Below are 16,452 nucleotides of genomic sequence, written 5' to 3' on the forward strand. Positions count from 1 at the left end.
GGGCAGGTGTTGGAACGATGTTGGGTTTTTAGGGGATTTCTTTTATTTTTATTTTTTTTTGGGGAGGAGGGGTTTTTGGGGATTTTTTGGGGGTTTTTGGGGGATTTTTTGGGGATTTTTTGGGGGTTTTTGGGGGTTTTTGGGGGATTTTTTGGGGATTTTTTGGGGGTTTTTGGGGGCTTTTGGGGGATTTTTTGGGGATTTTTGGGGATTTTTTGGGATTTTTTGGGGATTTTTTTGGGGATTTTTTTTTTGATTTTTTGGGATTTTTTGGGGATTTTTTGAGGATTGTTTTGGATTTTTTGGGGGATTTTTTGAGGATCTTTTGTGGATTTTTTGGGGATTTTTTAGGGATTTTTAGGGATTTTTTGGGGAATTTTTTTGGGATTTTTTGGGGATTTTTAGGGATTTTTTGAGGATTTTTTGGGGATTTTTTGAGGATTTTTTTGGGATTTTTTGGGGGATTTTTTTGGGGATTTTTTTGGGATTTTTTGGGGGATTTTTGGGGATTTTTTGAGGATTTTTTGGGGATTTTTTGAGGATTTTTTGGGGATTTTTTGGGGGATTTTTTTGGGGATTTTTTTGGGACTTTTGGGGCATTTTTGGGGGATTTTTTAGGGATTTTTTTAGGGTTTTTTTAGGGATTTTTTTTTTTGATTTTTTGGGATTTTTTTGGGATTTTTTTGGATTTTTTGGGGATTTTTTAGGGATTTTTAGGGATTTTTTGGGGAATTTTTGAGGGGATTTTTGGGGATTTTTCGTGATTTTTTGGTGGATTTTATGGGGATTTTTTCGTGATTTTTTTGGAATTTTTTTGGGATTTTTGAGGATTTTTTTGCACCTTTCTCCTGATTTTTTTTTTCCCTTTCTTTTCCATTTTTTAATGACTTTTCCCTATATTTTATATCCCTTTTAGGAAACGGGGATGTGCGAGTGCCAGCCGGGATTTTTGGGATTTTCCTGCGAAATTTCCCTGGATGATTTTCGGGGTGAGGGGCTCTGGTACCGAATCAGCTCCGGGGACCCCGAATTTCGACCCCGAGCTGCAGCAGCAGGAGCTGTGCTGCCAGGAACTGGGATGCTCTACGTGTTTGGGGGTCAGTTCTGGGGGAAAAAATGGGGATTTTGGGCAAAAATTTGGGATTTTTGGGAAAAAAATGGGGATTTTTGGGAAAAAAACGGGAAAAAATGGGGTTTTTTAGGGGATTTTTAGGGGATTTTTAGGGGGTTTTTAGGGGGTTTTGGGGTCTACAGGAGCTGTCATGGCAGGGATTGGGATAAGGATCAGATTTGGGGTAAAAAATGGGGATTTTGGGCAAAAATTTGGGATTTGGGGAAAAAAAATGGGGATTTTTGGGAAAAAAACGGGAAAAAATTGGGGTTTTTTAGGGGATTTTAGGGGATTTTTAGGGGATTTTTAGGGGATTTTTAGGGGGTTTTGGGATCTACAGGAGCTGTCCTGGCAGGGATTGGGATAAGGATCAGATTTGGGGTAAAAAATGGGGATTTTGGGCAAAAATTTGGGATTTTTGGGAAAAAAATGGGGATTTTTGGGAAAAAAACGGGAAAAAATTGGGGTTTTTTAGGGGATTTTTAGGGGGTTTTGGGGTCTACAGGAGCTGTCCTGGCAGGGATTGGGATAAGGATCAGATTTGGGGTAAAAAATGGGGATTTTGGGCAAAAATTTGGGATTTGGGGAAAAAAAAAAATGGGGATTTTTGGGAAAAAAACGGGAAAAAATTGGGGTTTTTTAGGGGATTTTAGGGGATTTTTAGGGGATTTTTAGGGGATTTTTAGGGGATTTTGGGGTCTAGAGGAGCTGTCCTGGCAGGGATTGGGATAAGGATAAGATTTGGGGTAAAAAATGGGGATTTTGGGCAAAAATTTGGGATTTTGGGGAAAAAAATGGGGATTTTTTGGGGAAAAGATTGGGATTTTTTAGGGGTTTTTTTCGGCGTTTTTGGGTTTTTTTTAGAGGATTTTTTTGGGGGATTTTGGAGTTTCCTGGAGCCATCATGAAAGGAGCTGGGATGGGGCTGAGTTTTGGGGTAAAAAATGGGGATTTTGGGCAAAAAAAATGGGGATTTTGGGGAAAAAATGGGGATTTTGGGCAAAAAAATGGGGATTTGGGGGAAAAAAATGGGGATTTTGGGCAAAAAAAATGGGGAAAAAATGGGGATTTTTGGGGTTCCTTTAGGGGTTTTTTTTGGGGATTTGGGAAAATTTGGGGGATTTGAGGGGATTTTGGGGATTTTGGGAAATTTTGGGTGAAAAATTGAGAATTTTTGGGTGAAATTTGCGGGAGAAAATGGGGATTTTTGAGGGTGTTTTTAGGGGTTTTTTTTTTTTTGGGGAGGATTTTGGGAAATTCGGAGGAAATTGGGAAGGATTTGGGAAAATTTGGGGGGATTAAGGAACTTCAGGGAAGTTTTTGGGGAAAATTTGGGGATTTTGGGCAAAAATTGGGGGAAATGGGGAAAAAAATTGTGAAAAAAATTGGGAATTTTGTTTTTTTTTTTTTTTCCTAGATTTTTGGGGGGGTTTTTGGGGAGAATTTGAAGGAATTTTGGGAAGATTTGGGAAAATTTGTTGAGATTTGAGGGAATTTGGAAAAATTTGGGAGAAATTTGGGGATTTTGGGAATTTTGGGGGGGATTTTGGAGGGATTTTTAAATTTTTTTTTTTCCTTTTTTTGGCTTTTTTTGAGGCGATTTTTTTCGGGGTTTTTTTTTGGGGTGAATTCCGGGGATTTTGGTAAATTTGGGGAGGGGTCCCTGAGCGTGTCCCCCTCCCCAAAATTGGAATTGAACGAGATTTTGGGGCTTTTTTGGGCTTTTTTTTGTTTAATTTTTCCCTTTTTTTGGCTTTTTTTGAGGCGATTTTTTCGGGGTTTTTTTTGGGGTGAATTCCGGGGATTTTGGTGAATTTGGGGAGGGGTCCTGAGCGTGTCCCCCTCCCCAAAATTGGAATTGAACGAGATTTTGGGGCTTTTTTGGGCTTTTTTTTGTTTAATTTTTCCCTTTTTTTGGCTTTTTTTGAGGCGATTTTTTCGGGGTTTTTTTGGGGTGAATTCCGGGGATTTTGGTAAATTTGGGGAGGGGTCCTGAGCGTGTCCCCCTCCCCAAAATTGGAATTGAACGAGATTTTGGGGCTTTTTTGGGCTTTTTTTTTTGTTTAATTTTTCCCTTTTTTTGGCTTTTTTTGAGGCGATTTTTTCGGGGTTTTTTTTGGGGTGAATTCCGGGGATTTTGGTAAATTTGGGGAGGGGTCCCTGAGCGTGTCCCCCTCCCCAAAATTGGAATTGAACGAGATTTTGGGGCTTTTTTGGGCTTTTTTTTTGTTTAATTTTTCCCTTTTTTTGGCTTTTTTTGAGGCGATTTTTTCGGGGTTTTTTTTGGGGTGAATTCCGGGGATTTTGGTAAATTTGGGGAGGGGTCCCTGAGCGTGTCCCCCTCCCCAAAATTGGAATTGAACGAGATTTTGGGGCTTTTTTGGGCTTTTTTTTTGTTTAATTTTTCCCTTTTTTTGGCTTTTTTTGAGGCGATTTTTTCGGGGTTTTTTTTGGGGTGAATTCCGGGGATTTTGGTAAATTTGGGGAGGGGTCCCTGAGCGTGTCCCCCTCCCCAAAATTGGAATTGAACGAGATTTTGGGGCTTTTTTGGGCTTTTTTTTTGTTTAATTTTTCCCTTTTTTTGGCTTTTTTTGAGGCGATTTTTTCGGGGTTTTTTTTGGGGTGAATTCCGGGGATTTTGGTAAATTTGGGGAGGGGTCCTGAGCGTGTCCCCCTCCCCAGGATGGGACCTGAACGAGGCTCTGGGGGATCTGGTCAGGTTCAATTTCAGCTCCAATCGTTGGGAACGAGTCCCCGAGACCCCCGGGAACCCGAGACCGGTGAGACCCCTCCCCAAAATATCCCAAAAAATGGCCCGAAATTGACCCGAAATATCCAAAAATAGCAACGTCCTACCCCAAAAAATACCCAAAAATGGCAAAATTCCACCCCAAAATTACCCAAAAATATCCAAAAAACGTCCCGAAAAATGTCCCAAAATTGACCCAAAAATTAACCCGAAGTTCCCTGAATAAACCAAAATTAGCGCAAAATAACCCAAAAATATCCCAAAATATCCCAAAAATGTCCCCAAATATCCCCAAAGTAGCCAGCTTTAACCCCAAAAATACCCAAAAATAGCAAAATCCTACCCCAAAATATCCCAAAAACCCCCAGATTTGACCCAAAATATCCCAAAAAGATAATACCAAATCCAGTTCCAGTTCCCAATTCCCAATTCCCAATTCCCAATTCCCAATTCAATTCCAGTTCCCAATTCCCAATTCCCAATTCCCAATTCCCATTCCCAATTCAATTCCAGTTCCCAATTCCCAATTCCCAATTCCCAATTCCCAATTCCCAATTCCCATTCCCAATTCAATTCCAGTTCCCAATTCCCAATTCCCAATTCCCAATTCCAGTTCCCAGTTCCAGTTCCCAACTCCCAATTCCCAATTCCCATTCCCAATTCCCAATTCCCAATTCCCAATTCCCAATTCAATTCCAGTTCCCAATTCCCAATTCCCAATTCCCATTCCCAATTCAATTCCAGTTCCCAATTCCCAATTCCCAATTCCCAATTCCCAATTCCCATTCCCAATTCAATTCCAGTTCCCAATTCCCAATTCCCAATTCCCAATTCCCAATTCCCAATTCCCATTCCCAATTCAATTCCAGTTCCCAATTCCCAATTCCCAATTCCCAACTCCCAATTCCCAATTCCCAATTCCAATTCAATTCCAGTTCCCAATTCAATTCCAATTCAATTCCAATTCCCAATTCCCAATTCCCAATTCCCAATTCCCAATTCCCAATTCAATTCCAGTTCCCAATTCCCAATTCCCAATTCCCAATTCCCAATTCCCAATTCCCAATTCCCAATTCCCAATTCCCATTCCCAATTCAATTCCAGTTCCCAATTCCCAATTCCCAATTCCCAATTCCCATTCCCAATTCAATTCCAGTTCCCAATTCCCAATTCCCAATTCCCAATTCCCAATTCCCATTCCCAATTCAATTCCAGTTCCCAATTCCCAATTCCCAATTCCCAATTCCCAATTCCCATTCCCAATTCAATTCCAGTTCCCAATTCCCAATTCCCAATTCCCAATTCCCAATTCCCAATTCCCAATTCCCAATTCCCAACTCCCAATTCCCAATTCCCAATTCCAATTCAATTCCAGTTCCCAATTCAATTCCAATTCAATTCCAATTCCCAATTCCCAATTCCCAATTCCAGTTCCCAGTTCCAGTTCCCAATTCCCAATTCCCAATTCCCAATTCCCAATTCCAATTCAATTCCAGTTCCCAATTCCCAATTCCCAATTCCCAATTCCAATTCCCAATTCAATTCCAATTCAATTCCAGTTCCCAGTTCCCAATTCCCAATTCCCAATTCCCAATTCCAATTCCAGTTCCCAATTCCAGTTCCCAATTCAATTCCAATTCAATTTCAGTTCCCAGTTCCCAGTTCCCAGTTCCCAATTCCAATTCCAATTCAATTCCAATTCCCAATTCCCAATTCCCAATTCCAATTCAATTCCAGTTCCCAGTTCCAGTTCCCAATTCCCAATTCCAGTTCCCAATTCAATTCCAATTCAATTCCAGTTCCCAGTTCCAGTTCCCAATTCCCAATTCCAGTTCCCAATTCAATTCCAATTCAATTCCAGTTCCCAATTCCAGTTCCCAATTCCCAATTCCCATTCCCAATTCCAATTCAATTCCAATTCCAATTCAATTCCCAATTCCAATTCCCAATTCCCATTCCCAACTCAATTCCCAATTCAATTCCAGTTCCCAATTCCCAATTCCCAATTCCAGTTCCCAATTCCCAATCCCCCAATCCCCCATTCCCCCAATCCCCCATCCCCCCATCCCCCATCCCCAATCCCCCCATCCCCCACTCCAATCCCCATCCCAATCCCCCAATCCCCCATTCCCCCAATCCCCCCATCCCCCACTCCATCCCCCATCCCCCACTCCAATTCCCACTGTAATTCCCATCCCAATCCCCCATCCCCCATCCCCCACTCCAATCCCCAATCCCCCAATCCCCCATTCCCCCACCCCCCATCCCCCACTCCATCCCCCATCCCCCATCCCCCACCCCCCATCCCCCACTCCAATTCCCACGGTAAAATTCCCGTTTTTTCTCCTCCCCGCCCCCCCCCCGGCGCAGGCTCCGCGTCACTCTCACTGCGCCGTGGCCTGGGGGGGGGGCCCTGCTGATTTTTGGGGGGCAGCTCGGGGGAGGGGCGCTCACCAACGACCTCTGGGCCTTTTTTGGGGGGCCCGGGGGGGGTTGGGAGCTGCTCCAGGGACCCCAAAAAAACCCCCGGGGACCCCCGGGCCTGGCGGGGGCCGCGGCCGCGCTCGTGGACCACGAGTGGCTCTACGTGTTCGGGGGTGAGAGAGAAATTCTTGTTATGAATATTGGAAATATTTCAAATATTTCAGATATTTATGGGTTTGTCCTGGGGGTTTGGGGGGATTTTGGGGGATTTTGGGGGATTTTGGGGGGATTTTGGGGGATTTTGGGGCCGTGGGGACCACGAGTGGCTCTACGTGTTCGGGGGTGAGAGAGAAATTCTTGTTATGAATATTGGAAATATTTCAAATATTTCAGATATTTATGGGTTTGTCCTGGGGGTTTGGGGGGATTTTGGGGGATTTTGGGGGGATTTTGGGTGGATTTTGGGGGATTTTGGGGCCGTGGGGACCACGAGTGGCTCTACGTGTTCGGGGGTGAGAGAGAAATTCTTGTTATGAATATTGGAAATATTTCAAATATTTCAGATATTTATGGGTTTGTCCTGGGGGTTTGGGGGGATTTTGGGGGATTTTGGGGGGATTTTGGGTGGATTTTGGGTGGATTTTGGGGGGATTTTGGGGGATTTTGGGGCCGTGGGGACCACGAGTGGCTCTACGTGTTCGGGGGTGAGAGAGAAATTCTTGTTATGAATATTGGAAATATTTCAAATATTTCAGATATTTATGGGTTTGTCCTGGGGGTTTGGGGGGATTTTGGGGGGATTTTGGGGGATTTTGGGGGATTTTGGGGGGATTTTGGGGGATTTTGGGGGGATTTTGGGGGATTTTGGGGCCGTGGGGACCACGAGTGGCTCTACGTGTTCGGGGGTGAGAGAGAAATTCTTGTTATGAATATTGGAAATATTTCAAATATTTCAGATATTTATGGGTTTGTCCTGGGGGTTTGGGGGGATTTTGGGGGATTTTGGGTGGATTTTGGGGGGATTTTGGGGGATTTTGGGGCCGTGGGGACCACGAGTGGCTCTACGTGTTCGGGGGTGAGAGAGAAATTCTTGTTATGAATATTGGAAATATTTCAAATATTTCAGATATTTATGGGTTTGTCCTGGGGGTTTGGGGGGATTTTGGGGGGATTTTGGGGGATTTTGGGGGATTTTGGGGGATTTTGGGGCCGTGGGGACCACGAGTGGCTCTACGTGTTCGGGGGTGAGAGAGAAATTCTTGTTATGAATATTGGAAATATTTCAAATATTTCAGATATTTATGGGTTTGTCCTGGGGGTTTGGGGGGATTTTGGGGGATTTTGGGGGATTTTGGGTGGATTTTGGGGGATTTTGGGGGGATTTTGGGGCCGTGGGGACCACGAGTGGCTCTACGTGTTCGGGGGTGAGAGAGAAATTCTTGTTATGAATATTGGAAATATTTCAAATATTTCAGATATTTATGGGTTTGTCCTGGGGGTTTGGGGGGATTTTGGGGGATTTTGGGGGATTTTGGGGGATTTTGGGGGATTTTGGGGCCGTGGGGACCACGAGTGGCTCTACGTGTTCGGGGGTGAGAGAGAAATTCTTGTTATGAATATTGGAAATATTTCAAATATTTCAGATATTTATGGGTTTGTCCTGGGGGTTTGGGGGGATTTTGGGGGGATTTTGGGGGATTTTGGGGGGATTTTGGGGGGATTTTGGGGGATTTTGGGGCCGTGGGGACCACGAGTGGCTCTACGTGTTCGGGGGTGAGAGAGAAATTCTTGTTATGAATATTGGAAATATTTCAAATATTTCAGATATTTATGGGTTTGTCCTGGGGGTTTGGGGGGATTTTGGGGGATTTTGGGTGGATTTTGGGGGGATTTTGGGGGATTTTGGGGGATTTTGGGGGATTTTGGGGGATTTTGGGGGGATTTTGGGGGATTTTGGGTGGATTTTGGGGGATTTTGGGGGGATTTTGGGGGATTTTGGGGGATTTTGGGGGATTTTGGGGGATTTTGGGGCCGTGGGGACCACGAGTGGCTCTACGTGTTCGGGGGTGAGAGAGAAATTCTTGTTATGAATATTGGAAATATTTCAAATATTTCAGATATTTATGGGTTTGTCCTGGGGGTTTGGGGGATTTTGGGGGATTTTGGGGGGATTTTGGGGGGATTTTGGGGGATTTTGGGGCCGTGGGGACCACGAGTGGCTCTACGTGTTCGGGGGTGAGAGAGAAATTCTTGTTATGAATATTGGAAATATTTCAAATATTTCAGATATTTATGGGTTTGTCCTGGGGGTTTGGGGGGATTTTGGGGGATTTTGGGTGGATTTTGGGGGATTTTGGGGGATTTTGGGGCCGTGGGGACCACGAGTGGCTCTACGTGTTCGGGGGTGAGAGAGAAATTCTTGTTATGAATATTGGAAATATTTCAAATATTTCAGATATTTATGGGTTTGTCCTGGGGGTTTGGGGGGATTTTGGGGGATTTTGGGGGATTTTGGGGGATTTTGGGGGATTTTGGGTGGATTTTGGGGGGATTTTGGGGGATTTTGGGGCCGTGGGGACCACGAGTGGCTCTACGTGTTCGGGGGTGAGAGAGAAATTCTTGTTATGAATATTGGAAATATTTCAAATATTTCAGATATTTATGGGTTTGTCCTGGGGGTTTGGGGGGATTTTGGGGGATTTTGGGTGGATTTTGGGGGATTTTGGGGGATTTTGGGGCCGTGGGGACCACGAGTGGCTCTACGTGTTCGGGGGTGAGAGAGAAATTCTTGTTATGAATATTGGAAATATTTCAAATATTTCAGATATTTATGGGTTTGTCCTGGGGGTTTGGGGGGATTTTGGGGGATTTTGGGGGATTTTGGGGGGATTTTGGGGGATTTTGGGGGATTTTGGGGGGATTTTGGGGGATTTTGGGGCCGTGGGGACCACGAGTGGCTCTACGTGTTCGGGGGTGAGAGAGAAATTCTTGTTATGAATATTGGAAATATTTCAAATATTTCAGATATTTATGGGTTTGTCCTGGGGGTTTGGGGGATTTTGGGGGATTTTGGGGATTTTGGGGGATTTTGGGGGGATTTTGGGGGATTTTGGGAGATTTTGTAGGGATTTTTGGGGGATTTTGGGGGATTTTGGGGAATTTTGGGGGGATTTTGGGGAATTTTGGGGGGATTTTGGGGGATTTTTAGGGGATTTTGGGGGGATTTTGGATGGATTTTGGATGGATTTTGGGGTGGATTTTTAGGGGATTTTTCCCGGATTTTGGGGTGGATTTTTAGGGGATTTTTCTGGGATTTTTCCGGGATTTTGGGTGGATTTTGGGATGGATTTTTCGGGGATTTTTCCGGGATTTTGGGATGGATTTCTGGGTATTTTGTTGACTTGGGAAAACTTTGGGAACATTTCCATGAATTTGAGGTGATTTGTACAAATTTTGGTGCCGTTTTGGTGAATTTTGGGCTGATTTTTTCCCGATTCCGACCGGGATTATTTTACTAAACCCCTTCCCCTCTAAAAACCCCCGATTTTATTTTATTTTTTATTTTTTATTTTTTATTTTCTTTTTTCTTTTTTTGGGCCCAGTCCCTGAAATTTTAGGATTTTTCCCCCATTCCCAGGTCGGACCCCCTCGGACGTTTTCTCTTCGGGACTTTTCCGGTTCCGGTTGCCCGGGGGGGGTCCCTGGGAGCCAGTGGAGGTTTGGGGGGGGAAACCCCCCCGGGCTGCCGGGCATTCCATGGTGTTCCATCCCCCATCCCGGAGCCTGCTGGTGTACGGGGGGCACCGCCCGTCCACGGCCAGGTAACTGGGACTCAACTGGGAGGCACTGGGAGGGACTGGGAGAGAGATTTGGGGCGGTTTTGGGGGGGTTTGGGGCGGTTTTTGGGGGATTTTGGGGGGTCCTGGTGTTCCATCCCCCATCCCGGAGCCTGCTGGTGTACGGGGGGCACCGCCCGTCCACGGCCAGGTAACTGGGACTGAACTGGGAGGTACTGGGAGGCACTGGGAGAGAGATTTGGGGCGGTTTTGGGGGGGTTTGGGGCGGTTTTGGAGGGATTTTGGGGGACTGGGATGGACTGGGAGTGACTGGGATGGACTGGGAGGTCACTGGTCGGGACTGGGAGAGACTGGGATGGACTGGGAGGTCACTGGGATGGACTGGGATCCACTGAGAGGGACTGGGAGTGAACTGGGAGGCACTGGGAGAGAGATTTGGGGCGGTTTTGGGGGGGTTTGGGGCGGTTTTTGGGGGGATTTTGGGGGGTCCTGGTGTTCCATCCCCCATCCCGGAGCCTGCTGGTGTACGGGGGGCACCGCCCGTCCACGGCCAGGTAACTGGGACTCAACTGGGACTCAACTGGGAGGTACTGGGAGGGACTGGGAGAGAGATTTGGGGCGGTTTTGGGGGGGTTTGGGGCGGTTTTGGAGGGATTTTGGGGGACTGGGATGGACTGGAATGCACTGGGATGGACTGGGAGGTCACTGGGATGGACTGAGATCCACTGGGAGGGACTGGGAGTGAACTGGGAGGCACTGGGAGAGAGATTTGGGGCGGTTTTTCGGGGACTGGGATGGACTGGGAGTGACTGGGATGGACTGGAATGCACTGGGATGGACTGGGAGAGACCAGGAGCCACTGGGAGAGAGATCTGGGGCAGTTTTGGGGAGATTTTGGGGGACTGGGATGGACTGGAATGCACTGGGATGGACTGGGAGTGAACTGGGAGGTCACTGGGAGGGACTGGGAGAGAGATTTGGGGCGGTTTTGGGGGGGTTTGGGGCGGTTTTGGAGGGATTTGGGGGTACTGTGATGGACTGGAATGCACTGGGATGGACTGGGAGTGAACTGGGAGGGACTGGGAGGGACTGGGAGAGAGATTTGGGGCGGTTTTGGGGGGGGTTTGTAGCACGGGGATGGACTGGAAGCCACTGGGAGTGACTGGGATGGACTGGGAGGTCACTGGGAAGTCACTGGGATGGACTGGGATGGACTGGGAGTGAACTGGGAGGGACTGGGATGAACTGGGATGGACTGGGAGGGAGATTTGAGGGGCTTTGGGGTGGATTTGGAGGAAATTTGGGTTTTTTTTTCTTGTTTTCATCGTTTTTCCCCATTTTTTTTTCCATTTTTCCCCATTTTTTTCCATTTTTTTTCCTGTTTTTTCCCATTTTTTTCCCATTTTTTCCCCCATTTTTTCCCTTTTTTTTCCATTTTTTTCCATTTTTTTCCCATTTTTTTCCCCATTTTTTCCATTTTTTTCCCATTTTTTCCCCTTTTTTTCCATTTTTCCCCATTTTTTCCCATTTTTTCCATTTTTTCCCCATTTTCCCCATTTTTTCCCCGTTTTTTCCCATTTTTTCCCATTTTATCCCATTTTTTTCACCATTTTTTTCCATTTTCCCCCCATTTTTTCCCCCATTTTTTCCCCCATTTTTTTTCCCTTTTTTCCCATTTTTTCCCCATTTTTTTCCCATTTTTTTCCCATTTTTTTCCCCGTTTTTTTCCCATTTTTTTCCATTTTCCCCCCATTTTTCCCCCATGTTTTTTTCGTTTTTTCCCCATTTTTCCCCATTTTTTCCCCATTTTTTTCCATTTTCCCCATTTTTTTTTCCATTTTTTCCCCATTTTTCCCCTTTTCCCCCATTTTTCCCCATTTTTCCCCATTTTTCCCCATTTTTTCCCCATTTTTTCCCCATTTTCCCCCATTTTTTTCCATTTTTTCCCCATTTTCCCCATTTTCCCCCATTTTTTCTCCGTTTTTTTTCGGGGTTTTTTCCCCCCCAAAATCTTCTTTTTTTTTTTTTTCTTTTTTACCAATTCCCAGCATTTTTTTAATATTTGGTTTTTAATTTTCCAGGTTCAGTGTCAGGGTGAACTCCTCGGATCTTTTCCACCTCTGGGAATTTTTAGGGACAATTTTGGGCTTTTTTAAGGAAAATTTTGGGGTTTTTTAGGGACAATTTTGGGCTTTTTTAAGGAAAATTTTGGTGATTTTTAAGGACAAGTTTGGGTTTTTTTAGGGACAATTTTGGGTTTTTTTTAGGGACAATTTTGGGGTTTTTTAGGGACAATTTTGGGGGTTTTTTTAGGGAAAATTTTGGTGATTTTTGAATCGAAATTTTGCACTTTTTAGGAGAATTTTTTTGAGGCTTTTTAGGGGATTTTTGGGAGCTTTTTTGGGCTGACTTTTGGGTATTTCAGGTTCTTATTTTTTGTTTTTCTTTTCCATAGTTTAATTTCCTTTTTTTCCTTTTCATCATTTTTTCCCCTTTTTTTTTCCCCATTTTTTCCCCATTTTCCCCCATTTTTTTACATTTTTTTCCCCGTTTTTTCCCATTTTTTTCCATTTTTTCCCCATTTTTTTTTCCATTTTTCCCCCATTTTTTTTTCCCTTTTTTCCCCCATTTTTTCCCATTTTTTTCCCATTTTTTCCCTGTTTTTTTCCCATTTTTTTTCCATTTTTCCCCATTTTTTTTTGTTTTTTCCCCATTTTTTTCCCGTTTTTTTCCCTTTTTTTTTCCATTTTCCCCCCATTTTTTCCCCTTTTTTTTTTTCCATTTTCCCCCCATTTTTCCCCCATTTTTTCCCCATTTTTTCCCCATTTTTTCCCCATTTTTCCCCATTTTTTTTTCCATTTTTTCCCCATTTTCCCCCCGTTTTCCCCCATTTTTTCCCCGTTTTTTTTTGGGTTTTTTTTTCTTTTTCCCAATTCCCAGCATTTTTTTTAATCTTTGGTTTTTAATTTTCCAGGTTCAGTGTCAGGGTGAACTCCTCGGATCTTTTCCACCTGGAGCGACGTCACTGGAGCCCCCTCCGAGCTCGGGGGGAATTTTTGGGGGGATCCCAAAAAGGGACCCCGGGAAAGAGCATTCCACAGTGCCACCCTCATCGGGGACTACATGGTGGTTTTTGGTAAAAAAAACAACTAAAAAACAAAAAAACCAAAATTTTTGGAATTCTTAAAAAAAAATTCTGTAAGAAATGGTGAAAATTCCAAAAAAAAATCCCGTAAAAATCGGCCCCAAAATGGGGGAAAATGTCGTGGAAATGTCATTGAAAATCCCATGAAAAATCCCTTTAAAAATCCGAGATAAATCCCATAAAAAAATCCCTTTAAAATTCCAGAAAAATTCCAGAAAAATCCCATTAAAATTTCAGAAAAATTCCAGAAAAATCCCATTAAAATCTCATTAAAAATCCCTTTAAAATTCCAGGAAAATCCTCCTGGAAATTCCATAAAATTCCCATGAAAAATCCCACAAAAATTCCATTAAAATTCCAGGAAAATCCCATTAAAAATCCCATTAAAAAAATCCCATTAAAAAATTCCATGAAAAATCCTGAAATTCCAAAAAAAAAAAAAAAAAAAAAAAATCCACCCTCCCAAAAAAATAAAAAATCCCCCAAAAAAGGGGAAAAATTCCACAGTGCCACCCTCATCGGGGACTACATGGTGGTTTTTTGGTAAAAAAAAAAAAACTAAAAAACAAAAAAACCAAAATTTTTGGAATTCTTAAAAAAAAATTCTGTAAGAAATGGTGAAAATTCCAAAAAAAAATCCCGTAAAAATCGGCCCCAAAATGGGGGAAAATGTCGTGGAAATGTCATTGAAAATCCCATGAAAAATCCCTTTAAAAATCCGAGATAAATCCCATAAAAAATCCCTTTAAAATTCCAGAAAAATTCCAGAAAAATCCCATTAAAATTTCAGAAAAATTCCAGAAAAATCCCATTAAAATCTCATTAAAAATGCCATGAAAATTCCCATTAAAATCCCATTAAAATCTCATTAAAAATCCCTTTAAAATTCCAGGAAAATCCTCCTGGAAATTCCATAAAATTCCCATGAAAAATCCCATGAAAAATCCCATGAAAAATCCCACAAAAATTCCATTAAAATTCCAGAAAAATCCCATTAAAAATTCCATGAAAAATCCCTTTAAAATCCCATTAAAAATCCCACAAAAATCCCATTAAAAATCCGAGATAAATCCCATGAAAATCCCATTAAAAATCCAACAAAAATCCCTTTAAATTTCCAGAAAAATCCCTTTAAAAATCCCATAAAAATTCCACAAAAATCCCTTTAAAATTCCAGAAAAATCCCATTAAAAATCCCATTAAAAATCCCATTAAAAATCCCATTAAAAATCCGAGATAAATCCCATAAAAAATCCCTTTAAAATTTCAGAAAAATTCCATTAAAATCCCATTAAAATCTCATTAAAAATCCCTTTAAAATTCCAGGAAAATCCTCCTGGAAATTCCATAAAATTCCCATGAAAAATCCCACAAAAATTCCATTAAAATTCCAGGAAAATCCCATTAAAAATCCCATTAAAAAATCCCATTAAAAAAATTCCATGAAAAATCCTGAAATTCCAAAAAAAAAAAAAAAAAAAAAATCCACCCTCCCAAAAAAAATAAAAAATCCCCCAAAAAAGGGGAAAAATTCCACAGTGCCACCCTCATCGGGGACTACATGGTGGTTTTTGGTAAAAAAAAAAAAACTAAAAAACAAAAAAACCAAAATTTTTGGAATTCTTAAAAAAAAATTCTGTAAGAAATGGTGAAAATTCCAAAAAAAATCCCGTAAAAATCGGCCCCAAAATGGGGAAAATGTCGTGGAAATGTCATTGAAAATCCCATGAAAAATCCCATTAAAAATCCGAGATAAATCCCATAAAAAATCCCTTTAAAATTCCAGAAAAATTCCAGAAAAATCCCATTAAAATTTCAGAAAAATTCCAGAAAAATCCCATTAAAATCTCATTAAAAATGCCATGAAAATTCCCATTAAAATCCCATTAAAAATCCCTTTAAAATTCCAGGAAAATCCTCCTGGAAATTCCATAAAATTCCCATGAAAAATCCCACAAAAATTCCATTAAAATTCCAGGAAAATCCCATTAAAAAATTCCATGAAAAATCCCTTTAAAATCCCATTAAAAATCCCTTTAAAATTCCAGAAAAATCCCGTTAAAATCCCATTAAAATCCCATGAAAAATCCCATGAAAAATCCCATGAAAAATCCCTTTAGAATTCCAGAAAAATTCCAGAAAAATCCCATTAAAAATCCCATTAAAAATCCCACAAAAATTCCACAAAAATCCCTTTAAAATCCCATTAAAAATCCCATTTAAAATTCCAGAAAAATTCCAGAAAAATCCCATTAAAAATCCCACAAAAATTCCACAAAAATCCCTTTAAAATCCCATTAAAAATCCCATTAAAAATTCCATAAAATCCCATTAAAATCTCATTAAAAATTCCATAAAATCCCATTAAAATCCCATTAAAAATCTCACAAAATTCCATAAAATCCCATTAAAAATTCCATAAAATCCCATTAAAATCCCACTAAAATTCCCATTAAAAATTCCATAAAATCCCATTAAAATCCCACTAAAAATCCCATTAAAAATTCCATAAAATCCCATTAAAATCCCATTAAAAATCCCTTTAAAAATCCAGAAAATCCCATTTAAAAAAACCCCAAAAATTCAATTTTTACCCCAAAAATCGCCCGATTTTCACCGGGTTTTTTTTGGGATCCTCCTTCCAAAAATCCCAAAATCCCAAAAATCCCAAAAAGCCCCAAAATCTCCAAAATTTTACTAAAAAAAACCCAAAAAATCGGTGCAAAAATCTCGGAAATTCGTTTAAAAAAAAAACCCCAAAAATTCCATTTTTACCCCAAAAATCGCCCGATTTTCACCGGGTTTTTTTTGGGAACCACCTCCCAAAAATCCCAAAAATCACCAAAAAGCCCCAAAAAGCCCCAAAATCCCCGAAATTTCACTAAAAAAAACCCCAAAATTCGATGCAAAAATCACCAAATTTGGCACAAAAAAAAACCCCAAAAATTCCATTTTTTACCCCAAAAATCGCCCGATTTTCACCGGGTTTTTTTTGGGAACCCTCTCCCAAAAAATCCCAAAAATCCCAAAAATCACCAAAAAAGCCCCAAAAAGCCCCAAAATCCCCGAAATTTCACTAAAAAAAACCCCAAAATTCGATGCAAAAATCACCAAATTTGGCACAAAAAAAAACCCCCAAAAATTCCATTTTTACCCCAAAAATCGCCCGATTTTCACTGGGTTTTTTTTGGGATCCTCCTCTCAAAAAATCCCAAAATTCCCAAAA

The 16,452-nt window shown here is 41.8% G+C and overlaps 1 protein-coding gene across 1 annotated transcript; it reads left to right on the plus strand.

Annotated features, from left to right (window-relative positions):
* The first annotated feature begins 790 nt into the window (after positions 1-790).
* LOC134055872 (multiple epidermal growth factor-like domains protein 8) lies at positions 791-15,649 on the plus strand. The gene is made up of 6 exons (XM_062512342.1): positions 791-1,097; positions 3,794-3,891; positions 6,231-6,257; positions 6,295-6,457; positions 9,922-10,105; positions 13,056-15,649. The coding sequence occupies exons 1-6, from the start codon at positions 926-928 to the stop codon at positions 13,219-13,221; spliced, it is 810 nt and encodes a 269-aa protein (XP_062368326.1). The 5' UTR covers positions 791-925; the 3' UTR covers positions 13,222-15,649.
* Positions 15,650-16,452: the final 803 nt, after the last annotated feature.

Source organism: Cinclus cinclus, chromosome 36 (genome assembly GCF_963662255.1).
Source record: "Cinclus cinclus chromosome 36, bCinCin1.1, whole genome shotgun sequence".
Lineage (NCBI taxonomy): Eukaryota > Metazoa > Chordata > Aves > Passeriformes > Cinclidae > Cinclus > Cinclus cinclus.

Bases quoted from the DNA above. Each gene is read 5' to 3' on its own strand.
- LOC134055872 (XM_062512342.1), top strand. From the start codon at position 926: ATGTGCGAGTGCCAGCCGGGATTTTTGGGATTTTCCTGCGAAATTTCC. The intron at 1,098-3,793 runs GTCAGTTCTGGG...CCCCCTCCCCAG, and splicing joins GATGCTCTACGTGTTTGGGG to GATGGGACCTGAACGAGGCT. The intron at 3,892-6,230 runs GTGAGACCCCTC...CCCCCGGCGCAG, and splicing joins CCCCCGGGAACCCGAGACCG to GCTCCGCGTCACTCTCACTG.